The sequence below is a fragment of the Pseudonaja textilis genome, chromosome Z (assembly GCF_049901715.1).
Source record: "Pseudonaja textilis isolate UNSWEBS1 chromosome Z, rPseTex1.2, whole genome shotgun sequence".
In the NCBI taxonomy this organism is placed as follows: domain Eukaryota; kingdom Metazoa; phylum Chordata; class Lepidosauria; order Squamata; family Elapidae; genus Pseudonaja; species Pseudonaja textilis.
Genome location: NC_142008.1, coordinates 106,340,482 through 106,362,463, shown reverse-complemented (window position 1 = coordinate 106,362,463; position 21,982 = coordinate 106,340,482). Strand labels below are relative to the sequence as shown.

Sequence of the window (21,982 nt, the reverse complement as noted above, 5' to 3'; positions counted from 1 at the left end):
CTTTTCTCCAGTTTTCTGATTTATACCTTTCCTGCTCCTGTTCCTCCTGCTCCTCCTGCTCTTCATCCTGATGTTCCTTTTTCCCCCCCAAGATATTGCTCATTTGTCAGTGAGGGCCTTTACTCTTTGATTAAATTTCTACTGTGCCTGCTGCTGAGCTATGATTATTTTGGAAAGCCATAGCTCTATAGATGCAAAACATTTGATATGGGGGAAAAACTGGGGGAAAATAAAGGAGTGAACAGTTTAAGACATAAATATCTGAGTATGCATAGATTTTTGGAAACAAGGAGTGTTAAAAGATGCTGAGTTTGTCAGTAATTGCTTTAAATTAAAGAGCATACATTCTTAGCAATTTTGGAATTGGGGATGGAAGAGTCATGCTATGCATATAATGCATTCATTCACATTCATGCATACAGTGCAATAATCTTCAGGAAAAAGGTTTTTTGTCCACAAAGAAACATCCATAGAGATCTTAGAGCCATAGCTCTGTTTCACTAGGACTCTGGATTAACAAAAGTACTTCTATTATTAATAAATAATTAACAACAGGTATGGGGGGGGGGGAATTCACTATAATTCAATCAGCCTTACCACATTTATTATTTTCATGATGAGCCAGAATAGCCAGTCCAGCCCACAAGGCAAATAAGGTCCTTCAACACATTATCCCTAGATTCTGATTCTTCATAATTCAGAAGTCAAATAGTCATTAAGAAGAAGATTGAATATTTTCGTACATTGTCTAACATCAAGTATTAGGTTCTGCAAAACTGTAGTGATAGATTTATTCGTCAAAATCAACAGTCAAATTCAATATGATCATAACATTGTCCAAACCAGCCTTATAGAAGGAACCTGCTACTTTAAAATTAATTTTTAAAAGATTTTGGAAAACGTTGGACATTTAATGCCCAAACCTTCTCCTTTAAGATCCTTGAATCATTTTACGAAATGCCTTTTGTACATCCTTGTTTTTTAAGCTGTAGATCATTGGATTAAGCATAGGTGTTAGAATCCCATAGAGCACTGGTAAAGCATGATCTTGCTCTTGAGAGTAAGTGGAATTAGGGCGTATGTAAGTGAAGATGATGGTGCCAAAGTAGATGTTCACTACAGCCAGGTGAGAGGCACAGGTGGAAAATGCCTTGCCACGTCCTTCCTTAGTCCGAATTCTGAGTATTGCTAAGGCTATATATACATAGGACAACAGAATCACCAGGAAGGAAACCATAATTATACCTCCTCCAAATATAAAAGTAGCAATTTGATTGATCTGAGTATCAGTGCAAGACAGCTGGAAGAGAGGTGGGATGTCACAGAAAAAATGTTTTATGACATTGTCCTGGCAGAAGGACAAACGGGTCATAAGGCCAGTGTGTACACCTGAGTTAGACAAGCCAAGAATGTAAGCAGTTACTGCAAGACAAATGCATACTTTGTGCCGCATGAGCACACCATAATGTAGTGGATGGCAAATAGCTGCATATCGGTCATATGCCATGATGCCCAACAAAAGACATTCAATGCCACCAAAGGAAATAAAGAAGTACATCTGGGACAAGCAGCCTGAGAAAGAGATTCGTTTATCATTAGAGAGATAATTCATTAACATCTTGGGGACAGTGGAAGTTGTGTAACCAATATCTATTACAGAGAGATTGCATAGGAAGAAATACATGGGGTTATGGAGTCTGACATCCAAGCTGACAATAAGAAGGATAATTATATTTCCAACCACAGCCATTAAATAAATAATAAAAAAGACACCAAAGAGAATGAATTGGGCCTGAGGGTCACTGGAGAGTCCCAGGAGTATAAATTCAGTGACAGTTGAATTCTGTGTCATCTTACATATATCTGTGAAGGAATATTACAAAACATTTTCCAGTTACCTTTTTTTAACCAAGGAATAAGACCTGAAATAGAGGTCTTTTACATGCAAATAAAAACCCAAACCCTTTGGAAGCTATCAATTCAGCTTAAGTTAATAGTAAGGGTTTTGAAACACAGTATAGATTGTAAAATAAATAATATAGTAAGACAGCATTACAAAAAGTGCAGACAAAGTCACAAGAATTCATTAAAGGAAATTAAAATTATGAGATTCTTTAAAATAAGTCTGATTCTAATTTACACCAGCATTGTTCTTTGTACTGTCTGTTTATTTTAATCCTTGCAAACTATTCTTGCTTATACTCATACACTTGTTACATAGATTGTTTTGGGTCCTTGTTGATTGTTTTATCTCTGTGATTTTCCAGCTCCTCCCTTACTTTTGTTTCAAACAGTTTTCTTTCACAAATTTATTTTGCAAATAGATTCATGTTCATTCTCTCTATATGACCAAGCTTTTACTACATTTCTTTTGTACTATTTGTTCTTTTTTTTGCATTCAGAGCTTTAAGTCAATGAATAATATAAATATGATTATTAGAAAATTAATGATGAATTAAGCGATAATATGCACAGTGGTATATATTGAATGATTGGTTAGAAGTTATAATTTTAAATTTTTATTGCAAAAGAAGAAAGTCAAATAAAGAGACTGACATACCTGTACAAAATTTCAGGTGTAACACTTTTAATTATCTTTTGATTACCTCTTTTTTTTGTCCATATGAATAAGCCTTTCAGTTCAGATCCAGTCACAAATCTAAGACGGAATTGGTACTACTTTAAAACATGCTACCAAAGTAAAATGAATGAAGTTTTAAATCTAATTTATTTATATGTAAAACAAACAAAACAAGTTCTAAATACTATCCACAAGTGCAAGTTATTTACAAACCTAGATGAGCTTACACTTAATTCAATAGCTCATTTGGAACAACTATTTACAATCCTTGGCATAGATTCAAATCCTGTGGCTGTTTAAAGAGAAAAGTGCTGGAAAGTTACAGCTTTGTCATTTCTATTTGCAGGTAATTCTTCATTAGATTTCAAAATACATTACTCCAAATTATTTGCCATAGTTGGTTTTATTGCTTTGCTTGTGTCTATTCCGTAAAGAAGCCTTTACAACAACAACAATCCTTTCTGTGAAATCAATACTATATTTTTAGTGTCAATCTCTTTCCTTTTTAATTCTCTATTCTCAAACAATTTCAGAGCAGCTTATACCTAAACTCCACTGGTTATGATACTTCAAAGACAGAATTGACTTTATTTTTGAGAAGAAATTAAATTCTAACTTATTCTATATATTTGAAATTTTAAAATTTACATGGATAAAATCTCTGTTTCTCTCTGTCTCTCATACACACATTCATGTGCACAAATATGCACACATAATATCACAGAGACTGTTATAAAGTTACCTGCCTGAATTTGCATGTTTTATTTCATTGTTGGTAGAAATCTTGATTCAGCAGAAAATTTTAAAATCACCAGTGGCAAAGGCTGTTCAGCCTTTGTCTCTTTCAGTTATACCCTTGAACTATGAGGTCTTAAGAGAAGACAAATACTCCAGGGAAATATGCCCAGAGGAAATGGGTGCTGCGTAAATACTTCATTTTCATAATTAACCTCACATGCTACTTTTGATCCTTATATTCTGGAATTTGCTCTAAAAATTTCCATTAGACAACTATTGAAGACAAGTTTGTTTTGATTTTTTTTTAAAAAAACCCACTATGAATTAATGAAACAGTCAGACAAAAGAGTGATTATTATGAGAGTCAAAGAACATGCAATGGTTTTTTCCCTGATCCTTGCTAATATGATAGAAATGAGTAAAATATCAAGAGAAGTTTTCATTAGTTAGCTTTGACATGTTATTTATATAATTTTTTTGGCTTTTATGAAACAGTGAAGGTAAGCATGTAAGTGTGCATGTGCCTCCACAGCAAGGCAAGGGTGTCAAACTGGTGGTCCATGGGCTGGATTAATCACACATAGGCCATGCCCATCCCAGCTCCGCGAAGGAAATTTTTTTCGTGATACATCACATGATGGCAACATGACATGGTGAGTTTGACACCCATATCCTAAAGGGAAGGAAAAATGACATGTATATCATAATGTAATCACATCAGTGTTGTCATTTATGTAAAATATTTGTGTCAGGCAACCTGAGAAAATAATTATTGTGGCATATGTATACTACATATTATATATGTATACATAATATCCTTACTTTATGATAACAATTGAGAATTGAATTTCTACTGCTAACAATGTAGTTTAAATGCAGACTAAATGCTTAGTCACATGAGTGAATTTTCACAATGACAATCAGATCATTTCCTATTGCTATCATTAACCAAATTCCACCAGTCATTGTTTGAGGAACCGGCCTATGCTAATCCATTCTGAGCCTCGGTAAAGTAAGGGCTGCCTTCAACTTCCCCATCCATAAATCTCCCCCCATCTCTGCCTTTTTGGCTGCCTTGTTTGCATTGTTTAAAGGAATCCAGTTGGTACAATGCAAACCTGTAAGAGGTTTTATATTTCATTGTAGGCTTCATTTGTTTTTGGAGTTTCTGTGGCTACCTTAAAAACAGGCACACACACACACACCATTACAAGTTTGTGAGAAGTATATCTGGCTCCAGGGGTGGGATTCAAACTTTTTAACAACTGTTCTGTGGGCATGGCTTAATTTGTGGGTGTGGCTTGGTGGTCATGTGACTGGGTGAGCATGGCTTGCTGGGTGGGTGTGGCTTGGTGGTCACATGAATGGCTGGGCGTGGCTTTTTACTAGGAGGTGAGAGGTTGGCAACAATACCTGGGAAAGGAAAGGCATGCTTTCCACATTTCTCATAGCTATATTTATAGGGCCAGCTAATGTCATTGTTTGGGAGGTTCATTGGTGAGGTGATAGTGATTGGATGTGTAATGTTCACTGGTGCAGTAACTGGAGTTGGTAAATTGACAGGTGTGCTAAGTGTTAACAGAGAACTCATTGGGATGGAGATGTTAACTGTGCTCAAAACATTGGCTGGGCTTTTCATATTCATTGCAGCAGCGACAATGTGAGGACCTCCTTTGGTATTAAATGAATTTTTCCCCATTTAACAACGTTTCTTGCCATAATTGTTAAGTAAGCCACTGCAGTTGTTAAGTTAATAACACAGTTCTTAAGTGAATATGTAAGAAGGCTGCAAAAATTAATCACATGACCCTGAGACACTGCAACTGTCATAAATATGAACCAGTTGACAAGCATCTGAATTTTGACCATGAGGATGCTGCAATGACTGTGTTGAAAAGCAGTCATTTCAGTGCCATTATAATTTCGAATGGTCACTAAATGAACTGTTGCAAATTGAGGACTACCTGTATATACAGAAGTTAATCCCATTAATTTCAAGGGACATGTAATTTCCAGAATAAAGTTATTGGCCACATGAAATGGAAGGTGGGAACAGAGGGTGGAAGGAATAGTTGTTAAATTGAGGGATACCTGTATGGACTTCAACTCCAGAATTCCCCAGTCTTCTTTTTGCTGCAAATCCCATATCCAGTGTCAAGTTGAAGAGACGAGACAGCATTTTATCAATAAAATTTTAATTTTGAATTATTTACTTTATATGATCACAATCTTAAAACCAGAACTACAGATGTAAAGATATAGGCAGATTTCATGTAAGAAAAGCTAGAATATTTGCAAGCTGCTAACTGTGGTGTAGGGTAAATGGAACCTGTTGATGTTTATCTGTGAAGAGGAACCAATGTTAGACAGAGAGTAGTGAGGGACATATTTTGAGGTGACACTGTATGAAGGAACCGGAAGGGAGGAGTTAAGAAAAATATAAAGCAGTTTTGTGTGCAGAGAACTCACGTGTTAGAAGTATTATTACAAAATACGACATGGTGTCAGAAGTTCTGTAACATGGTAACTGAACAATGACGTCTATCCAAAAGAGGAAAATGACAGCAGTGGGGATGAGCAGAATGAGGAAGGAGTTAGCAGAATGGCTAGCACACCCAGCGCTACTTTTAACATCCAACCACCAGAGCCCTTTGATTTTTCCAAACCAAATGAGTGGACAAAATGGATACAGTGATTCGAGAGATTTAGGCAAGCAAGCAATCTCAAAATAAGCTCCGAAGAAAATCAGGTGAACACTTTGATTTACTGTATGGGAGATGAAGCAGATTATGTTCTGCATGGCCTGAAACTCAGTGAAGCTGATCAGCGTCAGTATACTAAAGTAAGAGACAGCTTTCAGTCATTCTTTGTAGTAAAAAAAGAACATTATGTATGAACGTGCAAGATTTAATGTGCACAAACAAGAAGCAAATGAGACAGTGATGCATTTGTCACAGCGCTGTATGCATTAGCAGAACACTAACTATGGAGCACTACATGATGAGCTCATCAGAGACAGGATTGTAGGAGGCTTGGTCGATACACAGCTATCAGAATGCATGCAAATGGAAAAAGACTTAGACCTGGATAAAGCTATTAATATGGCAAGACAATCAGAGGAGATTAAAAAACAGCAAACCACATTGAAAAGTGATGCTAGTGCTGTAAACCTAAAGGATGTGAACTCTTTGGACAGACTTTAAAGGCAGGCATCAGAAAGAAAAGCAAAAATTCAGCAGATCAAAAAATGATGGAGCAAAGCCTCAAAGCAGGCAGAACAAAAACACTAAAGACCCCCAGAATCACAAATGCGGTGGCATGCTTCACCCTAGACAGGAATGTCCTGCTAAGGATGCTAAATGCCATACATGTGGGAAAAAGGGTCACTATCAGCATGTATGTTTTGCAAGCAAGGCTGTGCATGGCATTGAGGAAGAGGAGAGAAGCTTCTTTCTCGGCTCTGTGACGTCACATGCTGATTCATGGACTGTGGAAATCAGAATGATGGATAAAGACATCACGTTCAAGTTGGACACTGGATGTCACTGTTGTTTCACAGAAGAATTTTCACCAGCATTTTTCACAACACACAGGTGCCGGTGCTGCAAAAAGCAGAGAGACCTTTTCTGGGTCCAGGGAGAATTCCACTGGAAGTGATGGGGTTTGCCAAACTACAGCTAATGAAAGGAGCAAAACAAATTACAGAGAAGGTGTATCTGGTCAAAAACCTGAGTATGCCTTTGCTGGGACAGCCAGCTATTGTAGCTCTTGGTCTGTTGGTTCATGTGGACACTATTGACATGGAAAACCTGAAGTCAAGCTACCCTAAGTTATGTAGCAGCCTAGGGGAGGTTCGACAACCTTATTGTATTAAGCTCAAACCCGATGCTTTGCCTTTCTCTTTGAAAACCCCAAGGAGGATTCCCCTACCATTGATGGGGAAAGTCAAAGATGAGCTTCAGTGCATGGAAAACTTGGGAGTAATCATTTGTGTGAAAGAGCCTACGGACTGGTGCGCAGGCATGGTAGTGGTGCCCAAGAAGGACAGCAAAAAGGTGCGTTTGTGTGTGGACCTGACTGGCTTGAACAAGTATGTGTGCCGTGAAAAATACATTTTACCATCAGTAGAACAGTCTTGGAATATTGGCTGGTGCTAAAATGTTCAGTAAATTAGACAGCAACATGGGTTTTTGGCAGATACCCCTCACTGAGGATTCAGCAAAGTATACCACATTCATTACACCCTTCGGGCGGTTCCACTTTAGCCGTCTTCCATTTGGTATTGCCTCAACGCTTGAACATTTCCAATGTATGATGGCGGAAGTTACACAGGGGCTGGAAGGTATAGTTTGCCACATTGATGATTTACTGGTGTGGGGATGGGACCAAGAAGAACATGATAATCAACTCCATGCAGTGCTAAAAAACCTGGAAAAGGCAGGAATCACTCTGAACATGAATAAGTGTGAACTCCCCAGGAGTGAGGTGGTCTTTTGGGGTCACATCATCTCTGATGCAGGGATACGACCTGACCCAAGGAAAGCAGAGGCTATCAGAGCTATTAAGGAGCCCTCTAGTGTGAACAAACAGGAGTTTTCTTGGCATGGTAAACCAGCTGGGGAAGTTCATCCCTCAGTTGGTAGAAAAAGACAAGCCACTTCATGATCTCCTTTCTAAGAAAAACTGTTGGGTTTGGGATGTGGAACAGGTCAGGGCATTTAAGCCATTGAAAGATGCTTTGTCTTCCCCTGTGGTGCTGGCCATGTATGATCCTAACAAAGTGACGAAAGTGTCAGTGGATGCATCGTCATATGGCTTGGGTGCTGTTCTTCTTCAAGAGGGGGGTGATAAATGGAGTTCCGGTCTGCAGCGCTTCAGGGCAGGCAGGAATCCATGATTGTGCACAGTTTCTGCCTGTGCTCGCTGCCGGAGTGCCCTGAGCCACCCGGCTTGAGGGCTAGCCATCTCCGTAGAAGGTGGCGAAGATAGCAGGGATCTGGCAGGGTTGAGAGATATCGCACCTCTCTTCTCTAGCCGGCTAAACCCTCTTTTCCAAAGGCAGCTGAGTGGCGGTCAGAAATGGCTGCCACATAGAAGCGCTCAGCCAGAAAAAGAAAGTGCAGGAGGACTTGAGAAGAAGTGAAAGTTTTTTTGCTGACTGGGACAAAGCAACAATGAAAGTACCCTGGAACTTAAAATTTGCAAAAGATACATCGTTTCCAGAGATTTACAAGCGGCGAATGGAAGTTAAAAGGGAAAATGTTTCTTTTTTTTTCACTCTCCTTCCTAACATGACAACGAATAGAAATGCAAGAGAAATCGGAAAAAGCCGCATTGGCACTAATAGGTAACTAAATGCTAAAGGGATAAGGATTTCTGAATATTTTTTTAAAAAAATCTTTTTTTCTGTAAGTGGGAAGGGAGAGGAAAAGAATTGGAGCAGGATTTGGAAATAAGGAGGAGATTGCTTAGAATCTCAAAGAACTATTAAATACTAACAAGACTTCTAAAAGATACATTTTAACTGGAACTTTGTAACTAAACAGTAACCCCAGAAAGAGAAAGTGAAGAAAGAAGAAAGTGCTAAAAGAAACAGCTTATTTGGATTGTTTGGTGACTTTGGGACTTTTGGGAATTATCCTTGACTAAAAACACTTGGGTGGTTGTTTTGGAAAAACTTTTTCTTTCTACAATGGTATCACTTGTGGATGAATTGGAAATTAAATACAAAAAATACAAAGAAGAAGAACAAGAAGGGAAATACTCTCTTGGCACTCTTTTTCAATTTTTAGAAATGGCGATTTGCACTTATGAGAAACTGACTGCGCAACAAGATGATTGGGACAAAGAAGAAGCCATCTTTGATGAACAAGTAACTTTATTTGGAGAAGAAAGGGAGAAAGAGGAAAAGAAAAAGGGGACTTTAAGACTTGAAAAAACAACCAAAAAAGAGAAAAATAAGGTGAAAAGTGGATATAATGTTAGAAAACAACAGAAAGGGGGAAAGCAGAAGAAGAAAAGGTAGGTGGAGAGACAAGGGGGTAAAAAGGGCAGGGAGAAGAACAAGCAAGGAGGAAGGAAGGGATGAGAAGCCTTAATGGCAGGGAGCAAGATGTAAAGAAACAAGATTCATTTAGAGATAATGGGTAAATTTAATTGAAAAAGGGATTCTGCAAAGGTACATAAGATTGTATTCTTATATTTGAACTTAGAAATAATGTTAGAAAATTGGAAATAACACGTGATTAAAAAAATGGCATAAAATATTTAGTGTAACAGTGAAATTTTTGTGAATAAAAAGAAGGCAAAGAAATAAATGAGAGAATTGAAGTAGGAGGAAATGGGAACTTTTTAATGATACAATGATTTAAAATATGTGATGTGGGGGGGGGGGAATAACTATGGGAAGTATAAGTGTTCCCATAAAAGTATGATATTCAATTGAAAAGTAACATGTAAATGTTTAAGATATAAATGAATATTAAGATTAATGATTAGATTTGTATTGGCATTGATAGTTGTTTTAATTATATTATATACTTATAAATTTTTTCTTTTTATAAAATATAATGTGTAATTTTAGAATGTACTAAACAGAATCCCAATGGAAGTCAGGTAGTATATTAAGTATTATAAATTTAGGGGAAAGAGTTAAAGGCGTCACACTCCAATCTGTGTACAGGAGAAGTTTTGTTTAGAGAGAAAAGAGAAATAGATAGCTGGAAACAGAACAGACAAAGAATAATAAGTATTATGATCTGAACTGAGATGAGATAAATAAAATAAAACTAAGAAAGTTAAAAGAGGCGAGAAGCTATATAGAAAATGGAAAATGGTAATAAGATATGGAATGGTATATAAAATGAACATGAATTTGAATTTGTGTCTGTACGAAGAGATGTAACCTGGGATCAAGCAGCTTTCAGAAAAGATGTTTTATGTTTTTATGTTTTATGTTTTGTTTGTTTGTGTATTGTCTTTGAAAATCAATAAAATTTGTTTTTTGTTTTTTTTAAAAAAGAGGGGGGAGATAAATGGAAGCCTGTGGCTTATGTGTCGCGTTCACTCACTCCAACTGACCAACTCTATGCACAGGTGGAAAAAAAAGGCCTGTCTCTAACCTGAGCATGTGAAAGATTTCAGGATTTCCTCCTAGGAAAGCAATTCTGCCTGGAGACTGACCACAAACCACTTGTCCATTTGTTTGAAGACCAAGCACTAGATCTTCTACCCTTGAGAATTCAGCAATTCAGGATGAGGCTCATGCGTTACTCTTACTACATTGTGCATGTGCCCAGAAAGTCACTTTGGACAGCAGACACATTGTCACGTTCGCCTATGGACTCTCACATGTCCAAAGCAGAACTGGAGCTGATGGAAAGCACTAACATATATGTGGACTGTTGTCAGCCTTCAAGATAACTTCTACATCTTTTCTATGGCTATGCATTTTTCTCACTGCTCTCTATCTTTCGGCTGTCATTAGTAACCGGAGGAGGGGGAATTGGAGGGGAAGAAAGCTGGAGGTGTTACATTCCTGTGCTGTAAAGGAGAAGGAGGAGTGGGAGTATGAATGCCTGTTTTTAAGTTTCCTGTTTCCTTGCCTAGCTTTTTCTTTTCTTTGCGCAGCTGCATAGTTTTATCAAAATATGTCAAGGTCAACGGACAGAGGCCTCATCACCACCTGAAGATGCCCACATGATCATATTCAGAACTTTTAATTGGAAGAGTCTTTTGGGCTTTGGGGGGTGGGAACAATTCCATTGCTTTGTATATGTGATCTCCGTGCCAAATTCGTTAGATTCAGAATTCTACCTGTAGCTTCCACTTTGAATTTCAGTAAAGGAAAAAACTTTGCTCTAATCATTGGAGTCTGAGTATTTCTTTCTTGGATTTTGAATGGAGCACAGACTGACATTATTCTGAATCTCACCATCAGCCCACCCGGAGAAAATATCATCTTTTCTTCCAAGGGGGTTCCACATCATGTCATCTCCAGCTAGTGATGAAGATGACCAGGGAGCTTTGGGGGGCCAGTCGATGCTATTACCGGAGGTGCCAGCCGCCGATCTGTTAGCTGACCTTACCCTGGAAGAAGTTCCAGCTGAGAGGCCCAGATGGTCGTTGGATGGAGGGATCCTGAATACCTTCCCCCTCGTGGAATCACCATAACCCAAAGATATGCAAGAGAGCAGCTGTGGCAAGAAAGGGAAGAGAGGGAATGCATGCTGGATCAAGCCAGACAGCTCCTCAATGATGCTTTCGAGAAGCCTCGCATCGCTCCAAAGTATGAGGGGGAAGGGGGAGCAGTTTCAGCCAGGGGCAGCTGGGAAGCCCCCACCCCCCTAGCTCAGCCTATACCAGCACAGCAACCGGCTGCAGCTCCTGGACCCCCAGCGGGAGGTGTGATCCCTGATAGACGTGGAGCCCTCAACCTGCCTCCATTGGAAGTGAAATTTGGGGAAAATCCCAAGGATTTGGGTTTCTTCCTGTCACAAGTTTGGAGCTATATGGAAGAATATGAGGGAGAATTCACTTCTGAAACAGCCAAGGTGAGATGTGTTACCAGGGCCCTGGAGGGAATAGCGGCAGAGTGGATGGTGACTTTGTATAATGATAACTCTCCCCAACTGCGGAATCTCAATGTTTTCATGACTGCATTGAAGAGAAGATTTGAGGACCCGCTAGTGGAGAGGAAGGCTAGGATCAGAATGAAAACGATAAATCAAGGGGGGAGGTCAGTTGCTGACTACACCCAAGAGTTCAGACAGCTGGCATGCCACATCCAAGGCTGGTCCCAGGGGGCCCTGATAGAAGCCTACAAAGATGGCTTAAATGAAGATATATACCACATGTGTATCTCCAGAAGGGATCCATATGATCTGCAACCGTGGTTGCTAGCAGAAGAAGTGGAGATAGATCTGACCCGAAGCAGACACAGAGTAGGCTCTGCGTGGAGCAACCCCCCCCCCGCACCTCCGAGAGGCTCCAAAGCCTCGGAAAGGAGAGGTGATGACAAGACCCAAACCCACGGCCTGTTTTCGATGCAGGAAGGAGGGCCACCAGATTGCGGATTGCAGGGTCAAGCTGGATCCAAAGGGAGCGCAGAGGGTAGGGAGAAAGCCTGAAAACCCCCCAGCCAATCCTCGCGAAAACATGTTAAAGACGGAGGTTGTAGAGGTCGCCCCTCCAGCAGGAGAGGAGCTGGGACCTCCAACCTTCCCTGAAGAGAGTGAAGCTGACTCGGAAGATGACATCCCAGTAAGTCCTACTAAGAGCCCCATGACCATCCCAATAAAATTAAGGGTGCTCACTTCAGGTATGGAAGGAGAGACATTAGCCTTACTAGACTCTGGGTGCACGAGGTGCATAATCAGCATGAAAGTAGTTAAAGAGATGGACATCAGACTGAGAACTTTAGAAATGCCCAAATCCTTTTGCCAACTGGATGGATTAGTGTTGGGAGGTTGCCCTGCATGTTTCATAACAAAACCCCTAGAGATGACCACGGGAAACCATAGCGAGATTCTGTGCTTTATTGTGGCCCCTGGGATGGACCATTAATATTAGGACTGCCCTGTCTCCACAAGTGGAATCCCCATGTGAATTGGAGGAAAGGGTGGTTATGGATTCGTACCAATCAGCGACCGGAAGGGGAGGAGCGATCCCATTCGAAGCTTCAGAACCCGGTTGAGTCAGCCTCCACGGGTGCCGAGAGCTTGGAGGGAGAGGAGAAGATCCTGAAAGAATATTGGGACTTAAGGGAGGTGTTTAGCGAAAAGGCTTCTGATGAGCTCCCCCCTCATCGGTCAACCAATTGTAACATTGAAATTCTACCTGGGATGACGCTCCCGAAGCCAAAACTATATTCGATGACGCTACGGGAATTGGAGGAGTTGAGATCATTTATCGATAAAAATTTGAAACGTGGTTTCATCCAACTCGCTAGACCTTGGGTGGTGGCCCCAGTGTTGTACCGTGAAAAGAAAGATGGCTCCAAACACTTGGTAGTGGACTACCGAAATTTAAACGCAATTTCTGTGGAAAACGTTTAACCCCTTCCTCTGATGAAGGACATGTTAACTCACCTGGCCAAAGGGAAGATTTTCATGAAGTTGGACCTGAGAGAGACGTATTACTGAATCCGAATTAAAGAAGGAGATGAGTGGAAAACTGCGTTTAACTGCCCGATGGGTTGTTTCCAGTTCAATGTTCTCCCTTTTGGCCTACAGGGGGCACCAGCCGTTTTCATGCAAATGATCAATCAGGTGCTCCACGAACATTTATACAAGGGGTTTTTGGTTTACCTTGATGACATCCTTATCTACACAGAGACTAGAGATGAACATGTGAAACTGGTACGCTCAGTGCTACACAAACTGCGAGCTGCCAAATCGTATGCTAAACTGTCCAAATGTGAATTCCATCAAGAGAAAATTGACTATCTAGGAATATCGCATTTCGCATGAGGGCATCGAAATTGACCCAGAGAAGGTGCGAGCTGTATTGGACTGGGCCCCACCGAGGACCTGAAAGCAGCTTCAAAGCTTCTTAGGTTTTGCCAACTTTTACTGGCAATTCATCCTGTCCTTCGCTAAAATAGCAATGCCTATCACCAATCTCTTAAAGACAAAAGGGGGGATGAGACCAAAGCCCAGCCAACCATTGGAGTGGTCCATGGAATGCCAAGTGGCCTTTGAAAAGCTAAAGCGACTGTTCGCTGCAGAATTTGTACTGAAGCACCGGACATGGATTCCCCTTTTGTGATCCAAGCTGATGCGAGTGATGTGGCTGTTGGGGGTCCTACTTCAACTAAATGAGAAGGGAAAAGTACAGCCTTGTGTATACACCTCCTGTAAGTTGACTGAGACTGAGAGGAAATGGGCCGTCTGGGAAAAGGAAGCTTTTGCAGTTCATTGGGCTCTACTAACCTGGAGACATTTCTTGGAAGGAGCAAAACACCCATTTGAGGTATGGACTGGCCATAAGAATTTGGAGGCCCTAAAGACACCTTGAAGATTATCTCCTAAGCAAGTTAGGTGGGCCCAGTATTTCAAATGATTCAATTTCTCCTTGAAGTACATCCCGGGAGGAAAAATTTTTATGGCAGATGCTTTGTCTAGAATGCCTCAATATAACAGTGTTTGTCAAGAAGTGATAAGACCGATCGTATCAACCACTCAGCTGGCTGCCCCGGTGGTCACCAGAGCACAAAAAAAGAAGCAAGAAGTGGAACTGTCCAATGAATTGGCGGAGTGATTCAAGGAAGCGTTGAAAACAGATGAGTGGTTTCGGGTGAATGCGAATAACTGCACCGTTAGAGATGGCTTGGCCTGGGTGGGAGTGAAATTGTACATACCAGAGACATTGAGAAGCCAAGTGTTACAACAGACCCATGATTCCAAGGCGGCTGGTCACTTTGGTTTCATGAAGACCTTACACCTGGTTAAGCGACAATTCTAGTGGCCTTCATTGAAAAAGGACATTGAGACTTATGTAGCTAGCTGTCCAGTTTGTGCCTCAGCCAAAAGACCTCCTGGTAAGCCACCAGGTCTGTTACAGAATGTAGCTAGGCCAACTGCTTCTTGGAAGGAAATTTCCATGGATTTTATAGTAGACCTACCCGAGAGCACTGGACACACAGTTATCTGGGTGGTAACTGATTTGTTCTCCAAACAGGCACATTTCATACCTTGCTCCAAGATCCCCAGAAGTCTTATCAAGTGGGCGACAAAGTTTTTCTCTCGACCAAATATTTACAGACCACCCAAAAGTTGAAGAAATTGGGCCCTATGTATGTGGGTCCTTTCCCAATTGAACGGACTGTGAACCCTGTGACAGTTCAATTGACACTGCCAAAAACTCTTCGTCGAATTCGTCCGGTTTTCCATGTTAGTTTGTTGAAACTGGAGCATACTTCTACACTGAGACCGACCCAGACTGATCCCACCATACCATTGCTGATTGAGGGTGAACAACATTTCGAAATTAAAGAGATTTTAGACTCTCGGAAATGGAGAGGTCGTTTCCAATATCTTGTAGCTTGGAAACATTTTCCTTCATCCCAGGCCGAGTGGGTAAATGAGAAAGATATTAGGGCACCTGAACTGGTCAAAGACTTTCGTATAAAGTATCCTGATAAACCATAGAAAAGTATGCAACTGTTAACATGTATTTTGTGTTATTCTCTCTTACAGGGACAAATGTCCTTTTTCTAGGGGGTCCGAATGTCAGCCTTCAAGATATCTTCTACATCTTTTCTATGGCTATGCATCTTTCTCACTGCTCTCTATCTTTCGGCTGTCATTAGTAACAGGGGGAGGCGGAATTGTAAAGGAGAAGGGGGGGGAGTATGAATTCCTGTTTTTAAGTTTCTATTTCCTTGCCTAGCCTTTTCTTTCCTTTGCGCAGCTGTGAAGTTTTATCAAAATATGTCAAGGTCAATGGACAGAGGCCTCATCACCACCTGAAGATGCCCACATGATTATATTCAGAACTTTTAATTGGAAGAGTCTTTTGGACTTTGGGGGGTGGGAACAATTCCATCGCTTTGTATATGTGATCTGCGCGCCAAATTCGTTAGATTCAGAATTCTATCTGTAGCTTCCACTTTGAATTTCAGTAAAGGAAAAAACTTTGCTCTAATCATTGGAGTCTGAGTATTTCTTTCTTGGATTTTGAATGGAGCACAGACTGACAATTGTGTAGTAGACACCTTGCCTGTTAGCCACACATATATGGAAATCATAAAAGAGCAGTTGCAAGCTGATAGGATTTGCTCTTGAGTCATGAAATTATGTGCAGATGGATGGCTAGTGCATGCAAAACAAGAACCTGCACTGAGATGATACTGGCCAGAAGGAGCTACACTCACTGTACAAGATGGATTACTACTGAAAGACACTAGGCTTGTGATCCCATCCACTCTGAGGAATGAGTTGTTGGAGAGGCTGCATGAAGGACACCAGGGGTGGTAAAATGCAAAGAATGTGCTCATCAGTCTGTGTGGTGGCCAGGACTCAGTCAGCAGGTCAGTGAAATGGTGCTCAAATGCAGGACATGTATTCAAAAGTGTCAGAATCCTAAAGAGCCACTCATGACATCTGAGTGCCCTGAAAGACCATGGCAAAAGTTAGGGACTGACATGTTTATACTTGGAAAGAAAACATACTTAGTTGTGATAGACTATTTCTCCAGATATGCCGAGGTTACATTGCTATTGAACATTAAGTCAACTGATGTCATTGTCCATCTGAAGTCAATCTTTGTCCGGTATGGGATTCCAGAGGAGTTGATGTTAGACAATGGACCACAGTTTTCTGGCCAAGATTTCTCTCATTTTCCATCCACATACGGGTTCAAACACATTACCAGCAGTCCAAAGTTTCCACAAAATAATGGAAAATATGACGTGGGAAAATCCCCGAACAAAGCTGAATACCATACATATAAATACCCGCAAAAACTTAAGAAAACATATATATATATATATATATATGTAAGCACTCGCAAAAACTTAAGAAAATGTATGTATGTATGTATGTATTTATATGTATGGTATTCAGCTTTGTTCGGGTATTTTCCCACTTCATTATAGTTGTGCTTTTAAAGTTGTAGCAATGTTTTGGCAGAATCTCATCTGCTATCATCAGGCTTCTGTATAGTGTTCGTCTGTGAGTCAGACTTTCACAGCCATTTCTCTTTTAAATTTGGTGCTAGCCTACTGCTGTGCCAGAATGGTTTTGTCAGCCTTCAAGATGATTCCTTCTACATCTTATGTGCTGCCTTGTTTCTTTCTTACTTTGCATCTTCCTTACTTTGCATCTTTCTTACTGCTCCATCTTTCAGCTGTCATTAGCAACGGGGGGAGGGGGGAATTGGAAGGGAAGAAAGCTGGAGGTATTACATTCCTATACTGTAAAGGAGAAGGAGGAGTGGGAGTACGAATGCCTGTTTTTAAGTTTCTATTTCCTTGCCTAGTTTTTCTATCCTCTGCGCAGCTGCGAAGTTTTATCAAAATATGCCAAGGTCAACGGACAGAGGCCTCATCACCACCTGAAGATGCCCACATGATCATATGCAGAACTTTTAATTGGAAGAGTCCTTTGGACTTTGGGGGATGGGAACAATTCCATCCCTTCGTATATGTGATCTGCACGCCAAATTCTTTAGATTCAGAATCTTCTCTGTAGCTTCCACTTTGAAATTAAGTAAAAGAAAACCTTTGCTCTAACCATTGGAGTCTGAGTATTTCTTTCTTGGATTTTGAATGGAGCACAGACTGACATTATTCTGAATCTCCTCATCAGCCCACCCAGAGAAAATATCAACTTTTCTTCTGAGGGGGTTTCACATCATGTCATCTCCAGCTAGTGATGAAGACGACCAGGGAGCTGTGGGGGGACAGTCAATGCTGCTACCGGAGGTGCCAACCGCCGACCTGCTAGCCGACCTTACTCTGGAAAAAGTCCCAGCTGAGAGGCCCAGATGGTCGTTGGGTGTTGGATGGAGGGATCCTGAAACCTTCCCCCCTCCTGGGATCACTGTAACCTGAAGACGTGTGAGGGAGCAGCTGTGGCAAGAAAAGAAAGAGATGGAATGCAAGCTAGTTCAATCCAGACAACTCCTCAAGGATGCCTTTGAGAAGCCTCGCATAGCTCCAAGGTATGAGGGGGAAGAGGGAGCGAGTTCAGCCAGGGGAAGTCAGGCTGCCCCCACCCCCCTAACACAGCCTACGCCAGCACAGCAGCCGGCTGCCGCCCCGGGGCCCCCAGTGGGAGGTGTGATCCCTGGAAGACGCACAGCCCTCAACCTGCCTCCGTTAGACGTGAAGTTTGGGGGAAATCCCAAGGATTTGGGTTTCTTCCTGGCACAAGTCGGGAGCTATATGGAGGAATATGAGAGGGAATTCACCTCTGAAGCAGCCAAAGTGAAATGTGTTACCAGGGCCCTGGAGGGGATAGCGGCAGACTGGATGGTGACTTTGTATAATGACAACTCCCCCCAACTGCGGAATCTCAATGTCTTCATGACTGCATCGAGGAGGAGGTTTGAGGACCCCCTAGCAGAGAGAAAGGCTAGGATCAGAATGAAAACCATAAATCAAGGGGGGAGATCAGTTACTGACTACACCCAAGAGTTCTTTTTCATTTTTCTTCCTTTCATATTCTTCTAGTACTATAACAACCCAATGACAAACATTATATTAAGAAAAGCTCTTCAGAACCTGAATATGGGTCTTCATGGCCCACATCTGACACTTAGAGCAACCCACTCTGCTGACTTGTACAGCTTTATAATACCCTTTATGTTTAACTTTTAAGAGCTATTGATCAACATAATCATCTCATATTTCTTTGAAACAAGAAGTAATAGAGCAAAAGGGATGGAAACTGAAGAAATATGAGAAAGAGAGAACATGAAACATCTTCATTTATTTTGAGAAATCCAAGCTCTTAGAGATACAATAGTCATTAAGGTGAAACTGCAGTAAATAAGAACCAATTTGCATCCAAATAAAGAAGCAAAATTGAAGGAAGTGCCTCATATGATACAGAACAGTAATTGGGATTTAAGGAAGCTTGACAAATATTGAAAACAATATGATCTGGTAGACAAATTAATAGAGTGTAATTCTCACAAAAGAAAGGAAATATGCAGAATTGAGTAAATGATATTTTGAAAAGTTGTCACTATGTATTTAACATGATCTTATTGAAATGCTCAAATAAGGAAAATTTGCTTTATCTTCTTAGGAATTATGATAAGTTCTCCTGGACCTCACAATGAAATAAGAATTTCCTTACATAGGATCTTCTATAAACATTGATCTGGCGTGTACCTGGAAAGACAGAGCCTTGAAAAAGGAGACAAACTGAGAAGAGATCCCTCCAACGAAAAAGTTACCTTGCTGGTAAATTCATGTGGGATTTGGAGGGCATCAATCCTGTTGCAAAGAATGGGGTGCATCTTACATTCAGTTTGGGGCAAAAATACCAGCCACAACATCAGCAGACATAGCAAAAAAATCATTGCAAATATAAAAATGAATCTGTTTCCTTGAAAATAATATTTAATAACCTATTCTAACTCATTATACCTAATGTTAGTTTTCCTATACCAATCCATCTTCAACAATTTTCCATTTTCCTGCTTCCTATCCATGGAACAAATACAAAAATGAAATAAAATGTTGGTGGCTTTCCTTGCCCAGCATCTCTCATGCCGAGTTTTAACATATGTCAGAATATATCTGTTCTGGTTCTGATTATGAAACTGTTCACTGAAACTTCATACAAACATAAACAAGAAACAACATTTCCATCACTTGAGATAATGATATAGTTCTCAATTAACTCTCCAAAGTGATTACAAATGACAGAGTATCTGAAGAAAACATGTTTGTGACCTCATCTCACATCTACTCCTCCTTGAGAGAGGGAGACTATTTGTTTCTATTACAAGTAAGAAGAAAATACAACTAGGAAAAGAATATTTGGGAGAAAGTAAAGAACATGCTTGTGATAAAATAATAATGGATATATTTTTGCAGTCAGAAACTTACGAAAGCATATAAAACTCTCAGAGGAATTCCAAAATAGACTCCATAAAATGATCATCCACATATCCATCTTTCTTGAAAAATGAGTATACTCTGCAATAGATCTATTGCTGTCTTGTTTTAAAGAGCTCAGTTATTACTATTAACATTGTATGGCAATACATTTCAGTGTAGTTTTAATTAATCACTTTTTCCCTTTAAGATTTTATTTATTTACTAAATTTTTACACTGCCCATCTCATGTACAAAGTGAAAGTATATGAAAAGAAAAGAATGGGGTTCTATCAAGCCAAAGAAAATTAGTATAATTGACTTTTAAATGGCATTAGTAAGATTTTTCCCACATTCCTTCCTTACCTCTATGTAGCAAATTATTTAACTAGAATTATCTGGATTGTTTAGATTATATTGTTAATAAGACTTGGGAAACATTACATGGTCATATTAGAAAAGGTAGATACCAATAATGGAGAATATTTGTAGCTCAGGGTTGAAATGAGAGATTCTTGGTGCTCTCTGAGCTTGGTTGTTTTCTTGCAGACATTTCATTACCCAGACTAGCTAATATCATTAATGCTATCAGAAGAGAAGGAATTTGTATATTCTGTCATAAAAAAGGTTTCTGATATTGTAATGCTAGGATCTGCTCAGAAAGTGGTTACAGAGAAATTAAACCCCTTAGTGGCTTTTCAGAAAGCTTTAAATTATAATTCATTTGGAGAGAAAAAAAGTAGCTAAATTAAGCTCAGATACATCCAAGTAGCATGGAAAGTTCAAGAGGAAATGTTGTATTTTAATCTACTGTCTTTGCAATGGTAAAACCAAGCTGTTTCACTCTATCTTTCAAAACTTCTTTGACTGCTTTATTTCTAAAGCTATAGATAATTGGATTGAGCAAGGGTGTTACTACTGTGTTGAGCATTGTGGCTAACTTGTTGAAATCCATAGATGAGCTTCCAGATGGCCTGACATAGATAAATATGGAGCTACCATAGTAGATTGAGGCCACAGTGATATGTGAACTGCAAGTGCTAAATGCTTTATTCCTACCTTGGGCAGAAGGCATCCTTATAACTGTGACAATAATGCAGACATAAGAGATGGTAGTGATGGCAACAGAGGAAAGCAATGTAAAACAAGATGAGGCAAATTCTAAAGCTTGAACGAGGTGGGTATCTGCACAGATCAACATTGTCAAGGGTCCTGTGTCACAGAAGAAATGATCGATAATATTGGGTCCACAGTAAGGTAGATTTGACTTGAAAACTATCCCAACTACAATGCAAACAAAACTAATGAACCAGCAGAAAACCACCATTAGTGAACACACTTGGTTACTCATAATGGCTGTGTAGCGTAATGGGTTACAAATAGCTAGGTAGCGGTCCACCGACATTGCTCCCAGTAGGAGGACTTCTGTGGTTCCTGCAAGAAAGTATAATGTGACTTGAAAGGCACATGCAAAGAAGGAAATGGACTTCTCTGAAATGAGAATGCTGAGCATCTTTGGTGTGACAGTGGTGGTGATGATAATTTCCAACCAGGAAAGATGGCTGAGGAAGTAGTACATAGGGGTGTGGAGGCGGGAGTCTAGACGGATCATGAGGACAACCAGAGCATTACCCATTAATGCTAACACATACATGATCAGGACAATGCAGAACAGAGGTAGCTGCATTTTCTGGAGATGAGAAAAGCCAAGTAAAAGAAATTCTGTGACAGCATTCCCCGAGATATTTTCTCTGCTCTTCAGGATCATTGGGTCAGACAACTGTAAAACAAACAAGCAAAAATACACAAAATAATATTGCTTCTATGAATTCTGAGCATAACACAAAAGAATAAAAACAAATTAGGAGAAATTATGAAATAATATATCCCAAACCAATGAAGAATTTGTTGATTGGATCTATTTTCCAAACCATCTGAGAGGATATTTTATAGACTACATCTAATCTATCTATATATTATATTTCAAATACATACCCAATTTTCACACACACTCCTACCAGAGTCTAATTTTTATTTGTTTTTCTTCTAAATCAACCAACAGATTTTTTTTTCTGGTTTGCAAAAGAAAATATACAAGTTTAATCTCTTAA

The 21,982-nt window shown here is 40.0% G+C and overlaps 2 protein-coding genes across 2 annotated transcripts; both read right to left on the bottom strand.

Moving 5' to 3' along the window:
- Positions 1-931: 931 nt before the first annotated feature.
- On the bottom strand, positions 932-2,398 carry LOC113448498 (olfactory receptor 5AP2-like). Its single transcript, XM_026719212.2, has 2 exons — positions 2,378-2,398; positions 932-1,852 (listed from the first exon to the last, which is right to left on the bottom strand). The coding sequence occupies exons 1-2, from the start codon at positions 2,396-2,398 to the stop codon at positions 932-934; spliced, it is 942 nt and encodes a 313-aa protein (XP_026574997.2).
- Positions 2,399-20,673: 18,275 nt separating this feature from the next.
- Positions 20,674-21,639, bottom strand: LOC113448559 (olfactory receptor 6M1-like). The gene has a single exon (XM_026719265.1). The coding sequence runs from the start codon at positions 21,637-21,639 to the stop codon at positions 20,674-20,676; it is 966 nt and encodes a 321-aa protein (XP_026575050.1).
- Between the last annotated feature and the right edge of the window lie 343 nt (positions 21,640-21,982).

What these genes read in the sequence shown, in the direction of transcription:
- LOC113448498 (XM_026719212.2), bottom strand. Translation starts at nt 2,398, where the DNA reads ATGCAAAAAAAAGAACAAATA. An exon ending in TGCAAAAAAAAGAACAAATA is followed by an intron (nt 1,853 to 2,377) that starts GTACAAAAGAAA and finishes GATATATGTAAG; the next exon opens with ATGACACAGAATTCAACTGT.
- LOC113448559 (XM_026719265.1), bottom strand. Translation starts at nt 21,639, where the DNA reads ATGATCCTGAAGAGCAGAGAAAATATCTCGGGGAATGCTGTCACAGAA.